This window comes from Dermochelys coriacea, chromosome 7 (genome assembly GCF_009764565.3).
Source record: "Dermochelys coriacea isolate rDerCor1 chromosome 7, rDerCor1.pri.v4, whole genome shotgun sequence".
Lineage (NCBI taxonomy): Eukaryota > Metazoa > Chordata > Testudines > Dermochelyidae > Dermochelys > Dermochelys coriacea.
The window spans coordinates 115,601,613-115,627,803 of NC_050074.1; the positions used below are offsets into that span (position 1 = coordinate 115,601,613).

General features: G+C 39.1%; 1 protein-coding gene across 50 annotated transcripts in view; it reads right to left on the reverse strand.

The window, feature by feature from the left end:
• Positions 1–4,468: 4,468 nt before the first annotated feature.
• TCF7L2 (transcription factor 7 like 2) overlaps positions 4,469–26,191 on the reverse strand; it is a 206,020-nt gene continuing 184,297 nt past the window's right edge. For 5 of the 50 annotated variants that reach the window (XM_038409223.2, XM_043518315.1, XM_038409228.2 and 2 more), the window contains 7 exons: positions 23,061–23,186; positions 21,863–22,022; positions 20,992–21,099; positions 14,476–14,524; positions 13,816–13,866; positions 12,636–12,708; positions 4,469–6,679 (listed from right to left, as the gene is read on the reverse strand). In XM_038409223.2, the coding sequence (XP_038265151.1) occupies positions 6,244–6,679; positions 12,636–12,708; positions 13,816–13,866; positions 14,476–14,524; positions 20,992–21,099; positions 21,863–22,022; positions 23,061–23,186 (1,003 nt within the window). In that variant the 3' untranslated portion in view covers positions 4,469–6,243. Of the gene's footprint in view, positions 6,680–11,127; positions 11,157–11,972; positions 12,046–12,631; positions 12,709–13,815; positions 13,867–14,475; positions 14,525–20,979; positions 21,100–21,862; positions 22,023–23,060; positions 23,202–26,191 lie in introns of those variants that run through there. The other 45 variants (XM_043518313.1, XM_043518309.1, XM_038409226.2 and 42 more) reach the window with 37 other exon arrangements.

Here is a 26,191-nt window from a genome sequence, read left to right on the forward strand (position 1 = left end):
TATAATATATAACTAAACTATTGTTGTATGTTAAGTAAATAAGGCTTTTAAAATGTTTAAGAAGCTTTGTTTAAAATTAAATTAAAATGCAGAGCCCCCCGGACCGGTGGCTAGGACCCAGGCAATGTGAGTGCCACTGGACAACAGCTCATGTGCCATAGATTGCCTACCCCGGATCTAGTTACTCCTGTATTGAACCCAATAACTTGTGTTTTACTAAAGCACACCTTCAAGCACATCTTCATAGCTGTATGCAAATGATAGCTATATTGCATCTTAGCTACAAACTGTTCTGTCCAGATTTTTGTTTATTAGTGTTTGTTTTCGTGATTGTACAAATGGCCCATGCTGTTATTTTCACTGTGAATCCCCCTTACATCTTTTTATGGTCTACTAAAACTAGTAGACCTCTGAAGAGCCTTTCTTTCATTCTCTTTATTTCAATAAAGCTTAGAACCATGTGGCACTGGTTTACTGAGTCAGCAACTGCTTCAGCTTTAACTTCTTAAAATTCCATATACTAAGTGAAAAATGAGATTTACAAAGCTCATGGAAAATAAATGTCTCCTGACTTGAGAAATATTGACTAGCTTCTTTGCCTTACCTATAAAAACAGATGGAAGGAATAGCTACAGTGAATGGCTTACTGTATGTAGAAGTCCATGCTCTCACGTGTAAGCCCCCAACCCCCCACACTATTAACTTCCCTGGTCATCTAAGGCCCCTTAATCAGCCCATCCCTTTGGTAAAGTCTTTGTCATAACATAGGTTTGAAATTCACCCCTGTGCAGAGGGTGTGCCGTGGTCAGCAGCTCAATCCCCAGATCAGGCTATGTTCTCAGATCCATCTTGGTTTATAATTAGATTGTAAGCTCTTTGGGGCAGGGACTTTTTGTGCTGGGTTTGTACAGCACTTAACACAATGGGGCCCTGCTCAATGACTGTAGCTCCTCGATGCGGTGGTTATACAAATCATTATCATCGTTGTCATCATCCTCAAGCCCTTGAACAGGCTTTCGTCATAGAGGGGAATTTTAACCAGACGAAATATGGAGCCAACTCTATGATGTAAAATGACCGAGAGAAATATCAACAGTGCCTGCCTGAATTGTTTGAAGAGATTTCTCTCAGGGGCTGGGGGATGATACTCAATGATGACCTATGTTGTTTGTTTCCAAAATCTATATGATGGTTTCCCTCAACACGTCAGAAATATACCCCAACACCAGTTGCCCACCACACACGAGACCTCTGCAACACTGTTGTGCATGGTGCCTCTCTCATAGTGTGCACATGCGGAAAACCATTGTGTCCAGGATCAGATTTTGGGCTTAGTGTTTCAAAAAGTTTCTAATAAAACCGCAAGCAAAAAAACCCATTTGCTGAATACATGAATCATACCTTGATGGCGTCTCCTCTGAACCATGGTTCTCAAAGACCTCCCTTGAGTGCCGTATTTCAAACTGGAAGAGAGCAGCCATCCTCAACACTGATACAGCACATGTGTTTGTTCTGATGGATGGTTGTGTGCCAGGAAGAGTTTGAAACATAAAAAACCTCCCAAAAACTCTTATGTAGCTGGACAGTAATTCCAGCATCATGTTCAATTTCCTGGCTATCAACTGAAATGAGGTTTGGCATTTTATGTGTTTCAGATGCATCAGATTCTTGCAGTCATGGGTGGTGACATCTCTTTCACAAACATGGAAATAAATATCGTTTCACCAACACTGAAATGCAGCCTCAACCACCGAACCAGGCCGAAGGCAGATTGCACCTGAGGAAACGCCTTCAGCTTTATATACAAGTCTGGGAGGGGAAGGAAGGGAAAGAGTAGGGTCTGATCCTGCTCCCATGAAGGCAATGGGAGTTTTTCTATAGACCTCAATGAGAGCAGGATCAGGCCCTGGACCCACAGGAAAAAGGGAACTCATTAAATGTACATAACCACCAAAGGGGGTTTGTTGGTTTGCTGCTTTGCATTAATGCCTTTAGAAGGAAATGTGCCAAAATTCAACACACACTTTTTATGATCTATTATTAGCAATCTCAGTTTCAGAAACAATGCTGGCTGCTACACGGCTATATGGGATTAACCCCCTTTTTCCAACAGCGACAACAAAAGGAATTATAAGCACTAAATATTTACTTTAAATCTCTGGAGAGACTCGTATCAGCACCTCCCTGTTCAAGCCAGGCAACCTCATTCTCTAGCCGGCATATTGAGTTTGTCTCCAATTTAGGCTTTATTCATGGTGTGGGTCAGCATTCTTCAGAAAAGCCGCTCTTCCTTTCTTTCAAAGAAGGCACAGATATTTTCCTTAGAGAACAAGTATCATAGAAAGCAATTAAGCAATCAGAGACAGATTAAATTGTTGACTTAATGGATTTTGGTTTTGCTCTTGATAACACCCCAACACACTTCAGGCTGGGTCACACATGGTCGGCAGATAAATTACACCCAAAGGGATGCAGTATGGTCTAGGGCAGGGGTCAGCACACTGGGTTCTATTCCTGGCTCTGTGAGTGACCTTGGACAGGCTACTTCACCGATGTGCACCTCAGTTCCCCCCACCTATAAAAGAATTCTTCCCCTTCCTTTGGACGGTGCCTGAAGGTCAATGGAGGAAAAGCACTGAAGAAGAGCTAAGTACTATGCAATTGCACTGAAGGGTATGTTATGAGAGGCTCACCTTCACAATTCTCTTCAGGATAATATTCTAGCAATAATGGGTGGAGATTTCAGATGACTAGGGGATTTAGCCACACAGTTCTCACTGGCATTTTAATGGTGAGTTGTGCAGTGTAATCTGTGGGTCGGCTTTGAAACCCTCCACAGCCATATTTAAATACACATTCATCCAACACATGCATATACATTTATTCTCTTATCTATAGAATATCTAAACGAGCAAGGGCAATATACTGCAAAGCCTTGCTTATATGGATAGCTGCATTGATAGCAGTGAGGGTGTATTTGTCTAAGAACTCCTTATGGGAGTAAAGGCTGGTAGCAATGGGCCCACGCTCTGTGCCTGAATTACTCAGCCCAACAAAGAAAGTTCAGAACCATTTCTCACAGGCCCAATTCTCCCTTAGGCAGAGGGCCAGCAAAATCGCTATGTGACCATCTAAGTTCTACCTGAGCCCTATTTTGAGAAACTTAAGTAGTGCATTGGCAATAATTTCACTCTGGATAAACTTGCTGATTTAACTAATGGTTGTAAAAATGCCACAAGGAGTCCAGTAGCACCTTAAAGACTAACAGATTTATTTGGGCATAAGCTTTCGTGGGTAAAAAAACCAACCCATGAAAGTTTATGCCCAAATAAATCTGTTAGTTTTTAAGGTGCCACCTGATTCCTTGTTTTTGTGGACACAGACTAACACGGCTTACCCCCGGTAAAAATGCCAAATTCATAGTTAGTGCCAGTGCTGCCACTATCAACTATGGGAATATTTGGGGATAAAATTATCACAAGAGACTGTAAAACAAGAGCATCAAAATTCCCCTCCTCCCCCCAAAATCTTGCTTTAGCCCTGGACTATCATAGAAAATGGCCAGTGTTTAAGACTTAGGGGTGAGATTTTCAAAAGCACCCAGGACCCAGCTTTTCTATTCTCAATGGGATCTGCTGGGTACTGAGCACTCATGAAAATATTTTTTAGTCCCTTTTGTTTTTTGATTGACAGAAACGAATGTCAGGGCAAGCTGGAAACTACTTTTTTTTTTTTTAAAAGCAACAGTAGAACCTGGGACTCACTCCTTCCGAATTGTAGTAATCAGCCCAAGTGCTCAAAATGCCCATTGTAACCAAAACCTTTTTTTTTCTTTCAAACACACAACATGTGTCAGTTCGTATCAGCGTTGTGCAAAAGGACAGAACACGGTCTTATGCATGTGTACCACCATGTGTATTCACCATGCATGTGAATTTCATCCCCTATCATGTGAAACTGACCTGATGAATCACTAGATTGCTGGGCTGAGCATATGGAGTTTGCTTTTAAAGTATAACCAATCAGACCTATCTTTCCCTCCAACTGTCAGAATCAAATGGAGAATATCATTATTTTCAGTTCATGTTATTATTTATTAATTGTATAATGCCAGCAATGAGCTAATTGCTTAACATAAAAGTGATTTCACTGCTGTTTCACACACCCCCTCCACACATACCAGTTTGCTGAGCAAGGTAAAGGCTTTGTCCACTGAAAATGAACAATTACAGGAACTCAGCTAGAATGGCATTATACAAATTGAAAATATTTCCCATGAGTGGAGGAGGCAGAAAATCGGAAAAATGTTCATGAACACAGAATTTTTTTTGTCATTTATTCGTTGAAATTTTGAAATAATTTCATCCAACTCTTCTGATCAGACGCATGCCAAGTGAGTCCACATTTTAAACCTGCTTGGCCATAATAAAATGCAATCAACACATAAATGAGTTGACAAGTCATTCTCTGCACATACTAAGTTGCTTTTATTAATCCAGAACTGCATGCTACAGATACTGTACAGCATGAACATTTATTCATTACAAAAATGGCTTCCAAACCATTAAAAATGAAAATCGGAATAAGAGCATAAAACGGAACAGTAACATCACAACTGTTAGGAAACATTCAAAGTATTCACAAAAAATGTTATAGTTAGCATCTTAATAAACCAGAGAAAAACCGGAGACAGTTTTACAATCGCTTCATGTCAACTACAATGGCACTGAATGAACAGATGAACAATTTTTCAGCTTTATACAGCGGGTTTTTTTTTGTTTTTTGTTTTTTTTGCAACATCAACATGCCTAGGTTTTTTTGTTTGTTTGTTTTAAGTTTGCTACCTACCTGTATGTAGTAAGTGTACATAAAAGTGGCAGTCTGATTTTCCCTTTATGAGAAATCTAATATACAGAATTTGGCCCTTAAGGGTTTATACCTCTTCATTTTAAATGCTTTCCGGACAATCTGCTACCAAACACGTCTGTTATAGGTGACATTAAAACTACATACATATCTACCTATGTAACATCACAGCAAAACATGATGAACAAAAAAATTACAGCATTTAAAAAAAATAGAGTTGTTGGGAGAAAGTTAAGTCACTGAGAATTTTGGCACAAAGATTTTGCACACGGTCTACAGTTCTAATGTCGCAGGGAATTCAACTGCAGTTCTGAATGAGAGACACTTGGACGTTGCTATTTTTCAAACAGCGTTGCTAAAAAGTCCCTTGCTAATTTTTCAAGTCTTTTTGTATGTGTAATGGCTTTTAAAGCAATTTTTGTTTGTCATTTATTTACTTTTACACTATTGATCCTTTAAAATGCATCTGCAAATGTCCATTTGGTGGCAACTGTGTTTCATACAGGAAAAAAAAATCAAAACAACCCCCCACCCCCGGAAAAATATATATATACACATTTATATATAAACTTAAAAACCTTGTACAAATGAGTTGTTATATATAAGATGCTTACACTAAGGAAAAAAACTTTATACAATGTTTCAAGAAAAAAAAGGGAAAAAACATATTTAAAAATGGACAACATACAGATACAACAAGCAATTTCTAAAGCAATAAATACTACTGGTCCAATAGCGTTGTGATACTTTTAATTGTTGAGTAGCATTCCCTCCCCCAAAAAGAACAACACCATGGAACAAGGTTTATTAACACATTTTAACCCTTTTGTTTCTGTACATTTAAACAATAACAAGTAACATCACAATAAAAGTTGTTTCACACGAGGAAGAAAAAAAAAGTAGCGGCACTGCATTCATTGTGCCCTTAAAGGTTTAAAAACCAGATGTAAAATGATTGGTTCGCAAGCTCGTATTTAATACAAATAATAAAGAACCAACACCTTCTGCAAGGGCTGTTTCAAAATTGCTTCTTTTTTTTTTTAATTTTTAAAATCAGTCTTTAAAACTAAGCTATCAGAACTACATAACAGTTATGTATATATATATATATATATATTTTTAAACGCTACAAAGACTTTAAACAGCTGTTGATAAAAATTTTGGCAGAATCATGAGGCTTTTTCTCATCTACATATTTAAAAGGATAAATTGAAATAACGATGGGTCAAATATTGACCAATGAACTCGATAAACATCAACTAATGTAGCCATATGGCACAAATTAAAAAATAAAACAAAATTTAAAAAACAAACAAAAAGGACAAAAAAATCCAACCCAACACAATTTTAAAAAAGCAAGGGCTAAAGAGGCTAAAGCTATTCTAAAGACTTGGTTACAAGTGACAGTGGCTGGGGCTGTGTCCCAGCCAAAGAATTATGGGAATGCAAGGAGGATGTCGAAGGTTGGGCTAACGATGAGGATGGTGCTGCTGACAGCTGTAAAGTGGCAGGCGGATGATCCAATGGCCCGTTCTGACAATCAGTAGCAGACAGGGCGCTGGGCTTGCTAGCAGAGCTTTCGGTCAGGACTAAGGAGGACGGTGGCGGCATCATGGAGAGGTGTGCCAGCGGGTCGGGTTTCAATGTTAGCGAGAGGGGTTGTGTTTGTTCAGTCTGCGGTTTTGAGTCTCTTGTGGGGGAGGCTAGCATGTTAGGAGAAGAAGGAGGAGAGTCTAGTAAGCTTCCATCTGAAGAGGGTGGGCTGATGCAGCTGCCTTCACCTTGTATGTAGCGAACGCACTTTTTTTTTCTCCTAGAAACAGGGAGAGAGTTATCTGTGAATAAAGGGCAAAGATGCTAATGGAGAAAGGTATCTAAAGCAATGAGCCATCAATAAACTACCCTGAGCTCTGAACAGATTACACCCAGAGCCTACACGGTGCTTAAAGGGTTGCTGGGTGTGTATAAGCCACTAAGTCCTCTAAGGAACTGGACTTTCTGCTACCAGACTTGGAGATGATACGGATTCTCTCTTTGTTCTCCTGTTCAGGCTATTTATTAACAAGGTTCAGATTCAATTTCTTGTAGCCCGATATACTACTTGTTTTCCTAAAAAGGTCAATCCTCCCTACAAAAATTTAACCCCGATAAACTAAAAACTTTAGAGAGCTAATAATTTATCCACATTGGCCTGTATCAAATTTTAAAAAGCTGACTGTAGCACCATGCACCCAAAGGCTGCTTTTAAGTGATTGATTTAAAGGCTTTGAGATACACCACCTTTCCGAGGCAGCAGAAGCTGTGGACTACCGCTCATATATTTTTTTTCTGTTCAGAACCACACCAAATCCAGAGTCAGACAGAAAGGAAATGTAATAGGAAGAACAAAAGGAAGGGAAATAAAAACAAAACAATAAAAAAAAAACAAGAAGAAGAACAAGATAAACAGAAAATGATTCAAAATAACAAGAATAACTGGTTGTATGGCCTGCAGGTTGTGGCTTAAAATTATTTTGTTTTGTGTTGTTTGTTTTGCCGGGAAGGAGTAGGTATTCTGGTTGTTTTTTTCTGTATTTTAGGGAATATTCCTTTGAGAGGCCGTTCATGTAACTTCAAAGCGGGGTTCAATCTCAGTAAGCGAACAACATAACAACAGGTAAAAAGATGAGGAGCAACACAGAACTCAGTTCACACCAGGAATTATGGGAGTCTCACAAGAAATGCTGACCTAAAAAACCCCACCAAGCCAACAAAGATAATTTCTCCCTTTCTCTCCCCCCCCCGCCCCTGCCCCCCTCACCACCCATTTTGGAGTCACAAACAAAAGAGGACAGTTTCAGAATACTTCTCTTGGCCGGATGTACGCAGAACAAAAATAATTAGGCACACCACTACAGCATCTTGGCCAAAGCGGTGAAAGTCAAGCCACGCAAACACAGTTTTTCTACGGGAAGTGCTAAAACCAGTATCACACCCTGTGATTCATTTGACAAAGTTCATTAAACTCTCAAGATAAAGTCAGCTGAGCTTTACAAGGAAAAAAAAAATGAAAGAATGTATTTCCAACTAATTCTACTGGATACAACACAACAGTTAAGCGACTCGGCAATGAATGGCAAAAGGAGGTGAACAGAAATAAGGGTTTGTTTCCCAATTTATCATGCATGGAATATCAATGTCAGTGGGTGAATTCTCCCCAAGATCTAAACAACTGCAATTCCATTCAAGTAAATGGATTTGCACCCTCTTGTATCGACGGTGGATTTGGCCCGTCAAAAATGGGTATTTTGTTGTGTCAATCCAGGTGGGAAAAATAAGCCATCTCCCCTGCTTTGTCTTTGGTGCTAGTTTGTTTTTGTTTTTTTACTATGAGCTGGATCTGATCTTCTGGGTCACAGAAAAAGATATTGTCTGGTACTGTACCCCACCTCGCACCTGCTTCAAAGAGGGGTTTGGCAGATTTCCATGTCATAACACTCCCTTACCAGAGTCAGACAATAGACTGAGGTTCTGCTCAAAGTTCCACACAGAAAGGTAAATGGTTAGGGCTATTAGAGTTTTTTTTAACCACGTTAGCCTGCAGATCAATACATGCTAAAAACTAAGACGTTCATGCACTTAAAAATGTAAAAGAAAGACACACACAAACACACACACAAAAGGGGAGGGGAGAGAGAAAAAAAGAACAAGAGAAGAAAAAAAAGGTGAAGATGTCAGGCAGCAAACCATGCTTTATTAGGGCAAAGTTAAAAGATGGAAAAAGCAATTTGGTGGGCTCAAACAGAACCTTGCTAAATTCCTCTATCAAATAACAGGTTTCTGAGTAGCAGCCGTGTTAGTCTGTATTCGCAAAAAGAAAAGGAGTACTTGTGGCACCTTAGAGACTAACAAATTTATTTGAGCATAAGCTTAACTTCATTAACTGGTATGGATTAGTTCTGACATTCTTCCCTCCCCCAAAAAAATCTAGTTCCACATTACTCGGTTTCTAAATTGAAATTGTGTAATGCTATCTTATCCACAATTCAAACCTGGGCTTTTTTGTACCACAGGTGGACATTGGACATGATGCCACGTTTCGGAACTGTCATGGCTAACGACTATGTGGAAAAGTAGGCAATAACATTTAAGGAAGGTCCCAGGTAGTCAGAAATCTCAGTTTCTAGCACACAGAGGATTCAAATTCTGCTCACTTTACACACATCAGCTCTTATGAGGTGCTTATTATCAAACCATTGCTGACTTAGGTCCAATACTCTAATATTCTGTCTGATCAACTCTGGGCTTTTCTTTCTTTCTTTCTTTCTTTCTTTCTCTTTTTTTTTTTTTTTTTTTTATTACTACTAGCTTGACTTTCGGCCTATGGTTGAGAGTAAGAGCTAGAGCATCTCATGGCAAAGCAGAATATGGTTAGGGCACCACAGATGTGAAAGGTCTTCTTGGCTTACATGTTAATACTCTTTCTAAAGTCAAATTCTGCCCCAGAATAATTAAACCAATTGCCTTTCATTTTCATTTCAGCATGATGTTTCTCCCTACTTCTATTAAATGTTCATTTCTTAATATTAAAGGGAAAGCTGGTAGTCTACAATTCATTTACAAAAAACTTCCTGTTTAAAGGGAGGTCTTGCTCTAACTTCAGCTTCCCCTGGTATATTATGTGTGGCTTCAACTAGTTTTCCCATGTTGAACTGGCTCTTTGGGTCACAACAGTGTATTTTTTGTGTATATTTGCGCAGCACAGAACACTCAATAACTAATTACAAACACAAGATAAAGTGCCAAATTCACCACAGGTGTAAATGGGCACAACTTTACTCAAGGGAGTAATTGTGGCTTGAGGGAAAGAACACAGAGCTAGGTCTTGAGTTCTAATCCCTTCTCTGATGCAAACTCGTGATGTGTCCTTGGTTTCCCTTTCTATAAATTGGGATAATAGCACATCTCACAAGTATATTGTGAGAAATAGAGTACATGCAATGTTTTGAAAATGTTAAGAGCATATAAATATTGTTATTGGAGTCAAGATAGCGTGCCCTTTTATACCGGCAGTGAAATTGGCCCTAAAACATCTTGAAAACTAATGACATTGCTGTTACCAGAAATGAAAGCCATGGATAATGACAAGGGTTTGCTGGGTTCCACCTACTATAACTAAAGATGTCTCAGTTTCTGACCCATTATCAAACTGCATATCTTATAGATTCTCTCTCAAAGATCCATTACAGAAAACTAACACTGTATAAACAAGAAGCTACAATGGTTGGCACCCAGAACAAGAAATGCAGTGACCTATATTCCGCCTAATGAGAAAATGCCACAATACATGTAAAATAAAAGAGTCAATAAACATAAAGCTATGAGCTATGTCATTAAAAAGCATTGTCCCAGTCAATGCTTATAATAAAGGTTGTTCCAACAAATAAAAAGACTCTGACCTGCAGCAAATATTTTTGAATAAAACTGAAATAATCTAAGGCAAAAAACGAAGACAAGGGCTTATTTCTCATCAGACACAACTAATGCACTGCCAAAATGATAATCCTATAGCTCAAATGAAAAGCCCCTTTAACGATAAAATGTAGCTTTAATAGTATGATGTTGATATAAGTGGACAGAGAATGATAAATGAAACAAACATGATGTAGAGCTAGTTCTTATAATCACTCAGCATACAAAGTTTGACACATATCAAATACATTATCTATAGACTACATAAGTATCTATTGACACTGTATACTAAATTCATCACGGTATAAGTTTAATTAAACACATTATAAGTATCTTTAGCTACATAAGATTCAAGTATTCTACTTCTTCACAGTGTAAGTGGCTATCCAGTGCCTCTAGATTGGATTTCCTCCCCCTTTTTAAAGCATTTTAAATTGCTATTTTCAAAAGGTATTTAATGTATGTATTGACACTGACATTTAACATTATTGTCTTTGCACTTCACACACAACTCACAGTACTGAGCATGCTTCTAATGGAACTTATAATTCACCAAATGGGGAAGAATGCAATCTTTTAAAGACATTTTACAAGCCTTCGCTTAGCATAATGGTTAGACACACAGTACATTCTCAATCCATGTTTGTGCTTGGCATCGAGGAAAACAAAAGGAGTGTGTGCATGCACATAATATATGAACATCTAGTCTATCTTCTAAATGAGATAAAGCACATGGCAAGGGCATGAATAAGCAGGAAAGGTGAGAGAGGAAACACTACATACAGAGTGTGGTTTTGGTTGAAATACCTACCATCATAATATTCCATATTCAAAGACTGCTTGTATTAGAACAAAGAAACAACAAATTTAACCAAATGTGGTTATTACGGAAAGGGAATGAGAAAAAGAAGTAGTTGGTATCCCTCCACCAAGAAACAAGTACCTTCTGAGTTATCCATGGAACTACAGATTTGGTATAAACCTGCAGTAGAACATGGGCTGTTGAAATTTGGGTTGTTAGGTGCCTTTTACTTCCTGAAAACTGTCCTACCAAAGCTGCAATTAGTTTTCTCTGGAGCTCATGTGTTTACAGCTCACTTTGCTGGGTTACACTTTTAAGAATTTCAGAAAAATGGTGTTAGAAAATGTAGATATGTTACATAAATATTTTCAGGATTGATATATATACATTTTTAAATTTTGCAAATAGGCTAATGGCATGACTACAATATAAGCTGTAAACACTGGCTTGTATTTATATATATTTGTGATGAAAACACCAGTGCTGCAGATCACAGAATCTTTTAACCCTTTGGAGATAGTGGACACACACACACAAATGCAGCGTAAATGTCCACCTAAGCATTCATTTTGCTAACCGTCTGGACAGTGCCAGTTTTATGTACCTCAGGGTTTGCTTGTTCCCAGTTCTACCACCAGGGAAAGGTTATTGGTAAAGAAAGAGAAGAAATGGCATTACATCAGCAAGAGAATTTAGCAATTAAATTTTGAGAATTGAAGATTATTAGCATTTGATGCTGTGGGAGAGAGAAGGTGGGAGGGTGGGGGAAAAGGTTAAAAAAAAATAAATCACACAAATGCACTGAGAGGACAGAATGCTTTTATTTCCCCAAAGGCCTAATTGGGTAGTATACCTGCATGGTTTGCACCATAAACTCTGTCGGTCAAGCCCGAACAATGCCCGACACTTCTTTGGAGTATTTGCATCTGTTAGCATAAGGTAAACACAAAAAATACAAACACAATGGTGGATAGAGCTCATTTGGACGTGAAATCTTAGCTACAGCTACATTTCTCTTTAATTGTGTCAGTTTTATTTGGTAATCTCCCCTTATACCAAGGGTATGAAAGAAAGAAGGCTTCCACACCGAGCCAAAGCAAACAAACAAAAAAAACCCTAAAATGGTTACACTGTTGTGCATTTGCTTCACTTAGCCCACTGTCTGTAACACGTTCAATGCTCGCATTATCAAAGGGCCTTGGACATGTTTGGAGTATGCAACATTCCTTGAGAGAAGGCTGGGAGGGTGGGATTCTGTTTGCAGTCACGGATCAGATATGCTTAGGCTGATGCTGTTTTACAGTGGGTTTTTGGCTAGCAGCAGCAAGGAAAGAGGGGGAGGGGGGAAGGCAAAACCCTTTCAGAGAGATGATCATTCATGGCAGCGTCCCACTCCCTTGTGTCTTCTAGATCACAAACACAGAGCTACAAAGCAACAAGGCAGGAAAAAAGGGGGAAAGTACCAAATAAACCAGCTGCAAACCAGCCATAGCGAGTCTGGGAAAACTATACACACCTGCAGGGGCCGCACCAGTTATTCTGTTGATCAAGGCCAAAGCGCGCTCGGCATTTCTTAGGAGCGCTCAGGTCTGAATGAGTTCAAGAAAGAAGCGAGCAGAAAAAGGAGAGAGAGAAAAGGGGAAGAAAAAAAAAGAGAAAGATAAAAATAAAAAAAATAAAAAAGGGAATAAAAATCAATGACCTCATTATTAATCGCAAAATATCGACGTTCGATTTAAAAGTTAAAAAAATAGTGATAATCACATTCTTATTCAACTCTTGAAATTAGCTGTTGCAATTAAAGCTGCAGTATCCCTTTGTAAAGGACTGTCTCTTCTCATTTAAACAGCAAAGGGAAGTTACCGTGGTTTGTTTAAAATGATGGGTTTTTGGCATATTTTCTTCTCTTTTTGGCGGGGGGGGGGGCAAGGGAAGGAAGAAAAAGAAGCTAAGTATGGAGGTTAGCTCTTGAACATGCTTTTTTCTTCAACTCAGACAAACACACACAAAAAAGAGAAAAGGTAAAAAGGTATCTATTGGGATAATGCAGCTTTTAGAATAACATTCATTTTTTTTATTTTAATTTTTTAATAATTTTTTCAACAACAAAAAAAAGAAAAAGAAAAAGAATGGATAAGAAGCAGCAGACTGCAGAATGGGCATGTTAGCATCAGCCAGAAAATAAATGGAAAGCATGGGAAAATGCGCCGAGTTAGTCAAGCTAGTGAATTGTAATGGACAGTCTTGAACAGAAAGGCAAAATAAATAAACCAAAACCAAATGACATTAAAAAAAAAAAAAAAACCATACTGCGTAAACATGCTGATGTGAGAAGACTTAGTGGGAGCCGTGAAAAATGCCATTAGATTAAGGAGGTTCATTACTGATTTCCTTCTATTCTTTATCAGTCTCTTTAAAGAAATACTGCATATTCAATTTGCACAGTTAGTACAATTCTGAGATTTTTTTACTGTATTATTATTTAATAGCAATGTAACAAAACAAAACAAAAAAGAACAAAAACAAAATTAAAAAAAAAACTACCAAACATATTATATAGATATATACTGTAAAAACGTGTGGATTTTTTCCCCATTTAATGTCATAAGTGTTTAATGTTAAAATCTATAATGGCAGGAAAAAAATTAAAAAGCAGTTTATAAACTATTCAAAATGACTCAAAATGACATTAGCACCTGTAATCGGAGGAAGTGAAAGGCAAGGATTTAGGAAACATTCGCTGTGTTCTGAAAAAAAAGAAAAAATTATACAAAGGCTTCAAAAAAGTTTAATCAGGGCTTCTGCAAAATTGTCTATGAGATTGCCTATGCAGTATTTCTAATTGCCTACAGAGAATGGCAAACCTCCTTAATTTAAAATTGGCGCGATTTACCACTGTAAGGCATGCATCAGAACACACAGGTACAGCCCAAATTAATACCAAACACATACGCACGCGCACACACACACACACACACACACACACACACACACACACACACACACGCACACACACGCACAAAACAAGCACACAACTTTATAACAATGGCATAGGCATTACAACTATACTTCTGAAGTTAATGGCTTTGTAATTATTAAGAACAAATTCACCTAATTTCACAAAATGCTTTACATGCAGTGATTTGGTTACTAGTTTTAGAAGGGCAGTAATAGGCAATTAATTAAAATGCATTAAACAAAAATAAAAGGCTGACTACAATAGGGATCGGATGCCAAAGAGGCCAGGAGAAGCCCATTCCTCCCTCCCTCTTTCCTTCCCTCCCCAAAATCTAGGAACAGAAGGTCAGATTCTCCACTGTTCCACTAAGCAAGGTATATTGACTTATTTTACTTACCATTGGTCTCTCCTGGCTGCTTATCCCTTTTCCTCTTCTTCTTCTTTCCCTGCATGCAACATATACAAATAGAAAGGATTTGTAAGAACCCTTTTTGTAAGATGAGGCAGAGCGACACGAGGGAGGACTGTCCTGAAAGCTCACCCAACAGGGCTATGAATCACTGCATGGCAGACTAGTGAAGGAGCGCACTTGTGGCTCTTGCTCATCTCAGGGAAGCTAGGGAAGTGACAGAGCCATGCATCCAGGTCTGCCTGCTTACCTTGATCTTAGCCCTTTATTCTATTGCAAAGCAGCTTCACCAGAGCCTGAAGTGTGAAGGCAGCGTCCACAAAGCGCTGTAAGTGGCTGAGAGAGGGTATGAGGGCTAGAAGGGGCAACTTATTATGTCAGCACGAGTTAATAAATCTGACACCTCACTTCCCTCTGCCAGACATCCCTGATGCCTGGAATGGGCCAAAACCTTGTAGAGTGGTATCCTCAAGGAGGCATAATGCTCCTTGGCACATGTCCATGTTGAGAACAATGGAGAGACAGAGAGAGAGCTCAGACTTGGACACTGACTCCTCTACTGCAAAAAGTGACTATTAAAATAGACAAGGAAGCCATACTGACATGGAAAAGCTAACATGCAGGAGTGCTGGTTTAGCAATTGACAGAAAACCCAGCAACTGTAGTCGAGGGGAAAATAAAATCAAACATGTGCTTTATCTAAGACATTCCACAGATTCTGCCCCATGGAAAAACCAAGGAACAGTAGGGTTTTAGAGTAGCAGCCGTGTTAGTCTGTATTCGCAAAAAGAAAAGGAGTACTTGTGGCACCTTAGAGACTAACAAATTTATTAGAGCATAAGCTTTCGTGAGCTACAGCTCACTAACTGTAGGTCCTTTCCCAAACAGTACTTTCCAATAAGTAACTTGCTGTGTGCTGTCAAAATCCAAGACGATGAGGTGGGTGGTGGTTGGGGTTTTTTGCTCTTCTTATACTCACCTCAAATAGCATGGGACAGGCCATGACCACAAAGCTACTGTGAATCTTGTGGAAACCTAATTACTATTTTGACAAAGAGAGGGTTGTAAGGGCTGACTATGGTCCAGAAGAAGAAAAGGGGATCTCTTCTCTAGTAAGTAATCTTTCCTTCCCTACTTCCCTCAGCATTGACCAATACAGCTTGCAGACAATACAAAGACTTCGAAGATTCTCAAGGCTGGAGCAAGGGGAATAGGATTCTTTCATTTTCATGGGCTCTCTGGATACCCAAGCGATGATTTCTAGGCCAGCAGAGTTGTCTAGAAGGAGCACAGTGATCTCTGCCTTTGGAAGAAGTAGGAGTAAGAGGAATTGGTGAAAAGACACGAGAGAATCACTAAGGCAGCAGTCTCCTGTGTCCAAGAGGAAACAAAGCTTTATGTTCTCCAAGTAGGAACCTTGCAGTGCTTCTGAAGGCCTGACTACATCTGAGGGAAGGACAGAAAGTACTCCTAGACATAGGACAGCTTCTCTTCAGTAACTTGGTCTGACGCCCATCTAAGTGGTTAATTTTGGGCTTTAGCTCAGCATCTCCTCTAAGATGTTTATGCTCTACTTGTAACAAGCAAAAATGTGAATGTTCTTTTGAAGCTGGAGTTTAAAAATCCTGTAGGGCTCCTGGCAAAGGGCCTCCAAACTTGTCTTTCCTTGCCTGTTCAGGTAGCGAACTGCCACTCTGCTGTCTTGGATGTGACAAGTATAGTCTTGTTCGGGAGAATGTTTTGCTGATAGAAGGAAGGCTGTGTATGCAGGCAGTTTTAATGGATATGCCTGTAATTCTGTGGCCAAGTTACTGCTATTGGGGAATTATCTCAGTCACATCTCAGATGATTTTCAGAAGGGGGTTGCTATCTTTGGTATAGTTTATGTAAAACTGCAGGGGCCATCTCTTTAACAGAGGACTGCTGGCGCCATTCCAGTCACTACACCTAAAGACTTTGGGAACAGAGAGGCGACACCTTGCTAAGCAGTCCGGAGGCAATACATCACACACAAAAACAGGGCTCAAATTCCACTTTCATTTACTCTGATGTAAATTCAGAGTAACTTCACTCAGTGGAATAGCTCCAGATTTACAACATTCTAACTGAAATCAGGCTATTGACCCAGGCCTGTACATCTGTGGTTCTTATTTCAAGAGACACTTGGATAGATTAACAGAGTAAAAGGGCCCCCAGAGTATATTTATTTAATTTTTGCAGTATGTTTCAGAGAGAAATCAAGTATTTTTTTTTCCAGTTGGAGAAATCAGAGCACTATCGGACAAGGACCAGCTGGGACACAGACATGAGTCTGCTCCAGCAGCTCCTTTGCTGGTAAACACAATAAAAAGAGGGAGTGGATTCTGAGCCTCCTGACCACTGTACCAAGCCTTCAAGCCAGGTATCAAAGAGCTATAATTAAAAATGACTGATGAGTATGTTTTTGCCAAGGATATTTTTGGTCCCTTATCAACATGAGCTTGGGAAACTCTGTTCCACACTAATAAACACTGGAGAAAGATGCCAACAGAATCCCTTCACAGTCTCTTAAAGGAAGAGAGAAAATCATTTAATTTCAAATTTCTGTACAACGGAGAAGATATTTGATTAGACATTTAAATCACAAAGATAGCAGCTCTTAAGGTGCCTCGCAGACAACACAACACATTTCTCTTCTTTGCTCATTACTCTACTCAAATGGAGATGGAAGGTCCAAGGATTTTTCCATCCCTACACTACGCAAGTGCTCTGGCTATAAGAGATCTAGATCCGGATATAAAACACTTGCTGTCTGTTTTGATGTGTTCTCTTTCTCTCTCCAGAACTATGTCCACCTGCCTATTAGACCTTCTTATCCTGATTCTCCTGTTAATAGCAAAGGTAATGTTGCTGGACCCATTCAGCATCCAAAGGAGTAGCATAGGAACTTGCTTTCAAAGGCAGCATGAATTCACACCACTTACCACAAGAGTTTTGTGGTAAGTCCCACCCCTTTGCTGGAAGTTTACCCATAAGCGCCCTTGTTTACCAAGTTACGCTAGATCAGTACCTCTAGCCCTGATGGTTTAAAATCCACTTACAAACAGGCTTTGTCTGACAAGGATCTGCAGAAACTTCCCCTGCATCTTTCCGGATGCAGGAGAAACAAAGGAGTCCTGCTAATATCGAGGCCTATGGGAGGTACAGTTTCTCAGATCAGTACGTGGAAGACTGAATATGCCTTCTGACACCGATGAGACCCTGACAAGACATTCCCTAAATCCGCCTGAACTGAAGAGGAGGCTGAAATCTGCAGTTGCTAGAATGAGCTGCTTGCATCTCTGAAGAGATGGGCTATGTGTATCTAAGTCTCAGTGCTTGATGTGAAATTGCTGACGATGGGGTATGATTTAACAAGCTTTGGCACCCCCATCATGCCTCTCTTCTAGATCTCTGGAAGGCCTGTTGTCCAAAGAAAGCCTGAGGGGGGAGGAAAACTCCAAGAACTCTGAATGGAATGAAGAAGAGAGAGACAGAGAGAAAAAAACCAAACCTTGTAGATGATGTGTCTGTGTGATGTAAGGCTATTGAGCTCTCCTACTGAAGCAAGGTTCCCCCTGAAGGTCAGGGGGGGACACAGCATCAAGCCGCTGGGAAAGCATCAGCTTTCTCATCCTGTCCTTTTTAGCTTGAGAAGAAAGGATTTCTCAGTGCTCACATGCTGAGGACAAATGTAAAGGTCCTAAACATTTAAGACACTGTACATGCCCATCTGTCAGCGACAGTCACTAAAGCAGAATGAACGTTCCTTGAAACCTCTTTTAAGCAAATGGCAGGTCCTACCTCTACTCCTTATTGAACTCCCAAGAGGAAATCAGACTGCACAGTACCAAGAAGTACTCAGCCCTATGGTCTGATGGTCTCAGTCCAGTCCATACCAAAGAGAATGCGTTTTTGGTGGAGGAGCTGGAATGAACTACCTCTGGATCCTAAGAAAACACCTCTCCTATGCCTCTGCCTCTAAAGAGGATGCACAAGTATTGTTTTATGCCCAGGGAGCAAGAAAGATAAGGAAGAAAGGAGAGGAAGAGTTGGAGAATAAAGGCAGCTGCGAGAGGAGATGAGAGGATTTTGATACCACAAATGGCAAATACAGTTATTTAAATGGTAATACAACATTATTCCAGCATAGAGATATTTGGCATTCTATAACAAAGACTGCTACCTTTTACTATGTTGCAGACTGTGAAGTGTCTATCCTGTTCTGTTGTTCTGTACACATCTGAGTGCACCTGTACATACAGGTATATGTAGCTATACACAAAGTGTGCAGTTTAAATGATTCATGGCAGAGCAATGTTTCTGGCTATCCTAGGAACCGATTAGACACAAAGGAGACAGCAGCAAAAAAAGCAAACAAAAGTTTACTAAATGCAATTGACATCAGTTTTACAGGCTTGGCCCCCAAATCTTCAGTGAGTTCTGCAAGGAAATACTCCACTGACAGCAATGGGAGTCCACCAGAGTCACATTCCGGGATCATGGCATTGGATGTTTTCAAAAATCATAATAACTATATTATTGGGTAAGATTTTAAGGCTTCTTCCAAGCCACATGGTTGTGACAGCTACCAATCTCTTAAGAATTTTGGGAGGAGGGAATATCTTTTATACATGCGGATCTGAAGAAGAACTTGGTGTGTCTCAAAAGCTTGTCTCTCTCACCAACAGAAGATGGTCCAATAAAAGATATTCCTTCCCCGCTTTGTTTCTCTAATATCCTGGGACCAACATGGTTACAATTATACTGCATAGAAGAATTTTTGGGCTCAATCCTGTAAACACTACTACCAGATGTAGAGGAAAGCATGACATTCAATCGTAAGTGAGTGTTTTCAGGATTTGGCCTTAAGTTTGAAAGAGGAGATTTTATGCATATATGGTGGACATATCTATCATTAGGGAGAATTGGGATTGTACTGTCACAAAGTGTATTACTAAATGAGCCTTTGGTAATCCCCCTGGGGCTTCCCAGTGGAAATGGCCACACAAAAGAAAATGAGGAATTAATCTCTCATCTGCTAGTAGATGCTAGGCTACTGATAGCCTTTCACTGGGAAAAGAAAAAAATAGTCGAACCGCAGAGGAATGCTTCAAAAGAAAAATATGGAAAGTGACTGCTACACACCATTTATGTATCCAGTAAACTAGACAGAGAAATTTGGTTACCATTTATTTGATACTCAGACAAAGTACATTCACCTGCAAAAATACCAATCCACCTGTCAATTTTTTTTATTATTAACATGTGATTGACATGCCTGGTCTGTTAAATATGTTGTGATCAGAGATTTCAGTCAATTTAATTAAATCACTAGAAACGACATCATAGGTGTTGTAATGATGCTTACTCTGTACTATGGTAAAACCATGTTAAAACAGAAATCTCTGGTAACTATATTCCTGTGTAACATCTCTTCAAACAAAAACTCATTGCCGTAATGATTATCGTTTTGCTTCTGATATTTACATGCAAGTATCTGTAAACTTGTTAATACTTCCCAATTATAGGAAGAAGGGGCATTATTACATTATTGTGTTAGGAGGTTTTAAAGCTTCTACCAAGCCCCAGGATTATAACAGCTATCAATCTGTTAAGAATTTATGGACTCAATTCTGTAAACACTTACTACCAGATATAGTGCTTAATTCTCATGGAGGAGAGCACTACACTCAATAGTAAGAGTGTTTGCAGGACTGGGGACTAAGCTGGGAACCAGACAGCTAACAGTAGTGTATGCTGTGAACAGACTTTCTCAAGTGGGAAAATAAATAAAAATCAACCTGAATACATCCCACCAGTTGGTTGCAAATTGCAGTCTCAAGGTATTTGTGTAAAAAGACCAAACAATAGAAGCATATTAAAACATGGCCACAGTAAGGCATAACATATGTGAAATATACAACAGTAGAGCGTGGAATAATTTATGTTAGCCCCACTTGAGAGCAAGACTTTCAAACACATCACGCGTTGCCAGTCCTTCTCTGAAGCTAGGATAAGTCTTTCTTCCACTTTCCACTATACTCTCACACAGGTAAGCACAAGACACTAATGATTCATTTTTGGTGGGAAAGAAGGGGAGGAATCAGGGGGAGATTTTTTATTTTTTATTTTTTTTAAAGGAACACATGCCTAATAGCATCTTCCAGAGATTGGCATACGGAAGGCAGACACCCTGCAAGATGTCTTCACAGAGCTCTAATCACATGCCTCAATTCTAACCTTTTACATTCTTTGCTATCCCAGGGAAGGAGCCTCTTCTTAGTGGAGGGCTGTTAATTGTACCTAATTGTTTTGGCAATGCGGGTGGAGCATCCGCTGTTGTTTCCGGACTGGGGTCCTGAGATGCCCTTTCAAAGTAGTGCTTGTGCACGGTGTGTGGACGTAGGTCAGCATGTTACAGAAAAAAATACATTTCTACAAACTCTACTACTGAAAAAAATATCCACCTACATAGCCACCTACATAGTTATCCCGTGCGGACCAGCCTGGGTAAAGCTGCATATGGAGCTGTCGTTCCTTTCTCGCTAGCTCATAGTATTTAGCTTGTTCTTCTCTGGATAATGCGTGCCACTGAGGTAGGGGAAGAGAAAAGAGAATCAAAAGCACAACTTTTTAAAATACAGTACATCAATAACACCCTGTGTGTGGGTGTGTGCGTGTATATATATTCCATTTTCATAAAAACACCAGATAAAAATAGATTATCTGGCACACAGCCAGTTAATATTTTATTTATGACTCTGGTTTACCCAGCTGAGACTGAATTCATCATTTATATTCATTCAGTCCTTTTGTTTTTCTGAAGATGGGCCAAAACCACAATCATTTGTTAACGGGACCAAGATCTGAACCACCTCTGGTTTTGGAAAAGCATCCCTTCCTCATTATTCCCACACTCATTCCCATATTCCATTTTTTCCCTTAGTCTGTGAGAGTGCTAGTCCTTGTATTTATATTCTTCACAGCCACCCCACTTCCCCCAAAAAACCACAGTGAGCCATTTCTAGGGCCAAAATAACATGAAATCTGGGATTTCAAGTCCTGAGACCTGGAAATAGCATAAAAAGAATAGCTCTCATTATTATTTCAGTCCCACAAGTGGCGCCACATAGCAAAATATGCTCATGAAAACAAAACACAAATAAAAGCAGGAAGATATTCTGGTTTATTTTGATTTCTGTTGAAATAGAAGTTTCAACCCTATACACTTATCAAAATAATCTAGCAAAACATACCCAAAATAAGGACAACACACTCTATCTTAGATTTTTTTTCCTGAGGACTTTCACCATATGGTTTTCTCTCTCTCATTTTGGTTAGATTAGTTACCTACCCTTCGACCAAGGATTTGATTGATGGCTGCACTCTCTTTCAATGTGCATTCTGCTACGACTTTTGCTCTCATTTCCTTCATATACAACATGAATGCATTAAGAGGTTTCTTTATGTGTGGCTTCTTTTTCTCTTCTTCTTTTTTGGAGTCCTGATGTTTTCTGGATGAAGAAGACAAAACAGACAAAGAATCTCATAATGAGAACTCTCGCAAGTTCATCGTACTCATTCCCCCCAATCTCTATATATAAACCCTATTAAACATGGCTCTGAAGCAAAACTACCTTCATTTTATACTTGCAACTGGCACTGAAAACTAAAGGCTTCAGGGTTCATTAGAGTCAGTGGGCTGCTACATGAGAACCATTTCCACAGTCTTACAAGAAACGGACTTGGTGTATAGATAACCCAGCCAGATATATTTTTATCCCTTTGGAAAACAGAAGTAAGGATAATAGGCCCAGATCCTCACACTGGAATCAATGGGAATTAGGAAACTAAATACCTTTGAGAATCTGGGCCATCATGCCTAGCAAAATGGGAACATGGTCCATGACTGGGTTTGCTGGGCACTAACACAATGCAAATAATAATAAAACACACTCTCGTGCCCCCAAATATCTCTTATATTATTAAATGGGGAAAAAATACTGAGTCCAGAGTAGGGAGTACCAGGAATGTTCTGAGTACAGGGCAGGAAAAACAAGATTCTCCTTAATTCTAATCCCAGAGCTAACACCAATTCCCTCTGTGGCTTTTGGCACATCACTTATGCCCATTTCCCCGCACCAAAAGTAGCCTCTAATTTTGGTTACCCTCATCTCTGGGTGCTCAGTAGGATGCTCTTATGTATCTCAAGCTGGGCATTTAAAAGAGAGGCAAACAAAATTATTGGACACCTTAATTATTGAACATCTTTACTAGCATACTACATTTTCCCCAGTGTGCAATATTAATAGCTACTCACCTACTTCTCAGGAGTGTTACAAGGAATTAAGTTATTAATTAATATTATTATTTTGATACACAAGGCCAATGAAATTATGGTCAATTATGTTTAGCACAACCAATCAAACCTGTTCACATATATTTTACAATAAAATCACAGCAAAGTAAAACCCGAATTTTAAAAACAGTGCGTGAAAACCCCACTTGCAATTAGATTGTTCTAAAAATAAAACGATGAATGTAAAACTTACGAGCTGTGGAGTGAGCCAACATCACTCTGGGAAGATTCCTGTTTGACTGTTGGTGTGACTATGGCCGGATGAGGGATTCCAGTCGTATGTAAACTATGATGTGGCGGGACCATATGTGGAGGAAACCTAGAGGAGAGAAAGCTGTGTAAATCGTCAGAATAAAAATGAATGAATGGGGAGGGATGTATACACACATAAAAAAAGGCACATAACAAGCACAGAACAGCTAGACAAAGCACATGAAAGCAGCAGCATTAATTAGTGATAAATTAAACATAATGATTCTTCTAATGTCATTAAAGCCAATCTTCCCCTTCATTATCATTACTGACATGAGACATTATGATTTTTAATGTCTTTAACAAAAGGCAAGTTCAACTGACGAACTTGGATGGAAAAGTGGAATTTCAGCTACTTGCAGGGAAAGCAGCAGTCCATTGCTTTATTGTAAAATTACCAGTGGCAACCAGTGAACCAATTTTTATAGTTCTAATCAGTGAGAATTAAGGATGACATCTTTTGTTGCATATTGACAGCGAAATAAAATATTAATGCTGCCACAATTTATATGCATTTTAGACAATCCTTGTACATGCCTCATTAGCCACATTTTACGGATGGAGCCAAATAATACATTTATTTGTGTTTGGTTAACCTCTGTGATATACTGTTTTACTAGAGGGTGCGAACATCAGGAAATGAAGTGAATTTTGAACCATTAGGTTTAAATAGGAAAGCTTAATCCCATTTAAAAAACAAACAAAACCTCAAAAAAATACTTCAGATTTTTTTTAAATGACAAAAATGTAGAAAAACTATATCTATGCTAATTCACATAGTCAAATACATAGACATAGGCCTCAGTCCTACAGCTGGATCCAAAAGAAAATGTGGTCCATTTTTGCAAATCTAACTGCAGCATCAGGGCCATAAAATATACAAACTAAAGCTGTTTTAAACATATTCACAGATAACTTCTATTAAAAACAGCAACAAATAAACAAGCTTTCAAAAGAGTAATTAGCTTCGTTATTACTCAGTGGTTTTAAAAGGTTTCACAGTAAATAAGAAAAAGCATGACCACAACTTTCTTTCAGGCAACCTCACTGAAGTCAATGGGATTTCATGGGATGTAATCTGGCCTAGATCTTTGGGCCAAGGGGGATTTTACACTCTACAAAAACTCCACAAAACGGGCTGGAAAACAAAGTTGCGTGTTCTCTAAACAATGTTTGCTATTTGTAAATGCCTGGGTTCTGAGAGCAGTGAAAGTTGGCCCAGTGAAAGTTCCATATGTATGTCATATGTGTACAGCTGTAATTTGTAGCTATATTCCTAGGATTTTTCTTCTCCCGCGTGCATACAATGACTTTGCTGCAATATCAACATAGATATTTAGCAGGAAATCTATACAACTCACTGCTATATTAAGTATAGGTTTCAGAGTAGCGGCCATGTTAGTCTGTATTCGCAAAAAGAAAAGGAGTACTTGTGGCACCTTAGAGACTAACAAATTTATTAGAGCATAAGCTCACTTCATTGGATGCATCCGATGAAGTGAGCTGTAGCTCACGAAAGCTTATGCTCTAATAAATTTGTTAGTCTCTAAGGTGCCACAAGTACTCCTTTTCTTTTTATATTAAGTATGAATCTGTGCAAAGATCAGAGATGTGACAACAGCATTTAATGATATTTTAAAGTTAATTTTCTACCCTATATTAATATATTCTTTAAGAATGCACTGTCTAAATACTTTATATTGCATTTACACAAGGACATGGAGCAACCCTTTGGTAGATAACCTTCCAGTACAGCTTTGCAGACTTTTTTCTACCTCGTGGAGCTCAGGATTATTAGGAAGAAGGGGTGTTTTGGGACTGATGGCAGAGGTGGGAAGAGATCTGACTGATGGGGTGGAGAATTCAAAGGTGGTCAAAGCTTTGGAGAGGGAATTCAGGCCTCTGGCAGAAAGAGGTGGAGAAAAAGAAGGTGGTTTGGCCTTGACGGTAGAGGAAGAGGAGGACAGGGAGTAGACTGGGCTTATTATTTTTGACTTTTACTGTTGGTACCAAAGAGTCCTCATTGGCATGGGTCTCCAAGGAGGCTGTTCAACCACTCTCGTGTCAGAAGGTCTCTCCCTCCATGCCCCGGAAAAGACAGGTGGATGGGAGCAAGGAGACAGAACATTTGAGCAGGGAAAGGAACTTTCCGCACAGGTTAGCACAGTAGACAACACACTGGTGTTGGAGTCAGGAGACTTTAGTTCTCTTTCCATTTCTACCACTCAGCTGCTGTATGACCACGGGCAAGTCACTTCATCTCTCTGTGCCATTTTCCCCCTCCTATCTCTTGTCTGTGTAGTCTATCTAGAGCGCAAGGGACTGTCTGTCACTGTGTGTCTATGCCATGTATGGCACTGTAGGGCCCCAATCTTAGGCTTCTAGGCTCTAACAGGGTATAAATAATGAAAATAATCAATAGTGGGAACTCACTGTGAAGGGATGTAAGGAGATGAGGAGTAAATACAGGATAAAATCCTGAACCCACTGAAGTCAATAGGGGTTTTGATACTGAGTTCAATAGGGTCAGAATTTCAATCTCAATCTCCTCCCCACTCAAAGCAACCCCACGGAAAACTCTACATAAACAGATTCTATACATAAATTCTATATCCTTTTAAAAAAAAAAATCTGAACTCTAACTAAGGCTAAGCCTTTGCAAAAAAAAAAAAAAAAAAAACACAAAAAACCAGGCACTCCTTGTCAGAGAAAATGAGGATCGCACTGGCATCAAGAATCTGTTTTTAAAATAACCTATCTATAGATAGATAGATAATACATATATACACACACAAATGACACATATCACATATGCCATATATTACATCTGGTCATAAAATCTCAGTTGAAACAAATTTTCAACAAAAAATATTGGTTTATTTTTTTTTTGGCAGAATGTTTAATTGGAGCTGGTCAAAAAATGAAAAAAAAATCTATTTAAAAAGTAACCATTGTCTTAATTAGTACAGAAATTTCAAAGTTTTCTAAATTTTGGAACCAGTCCTTTTAACTATGTGTGTATATATGCACGCATTAATTATATGTATGCAGGTGTATGTACATACAACACAT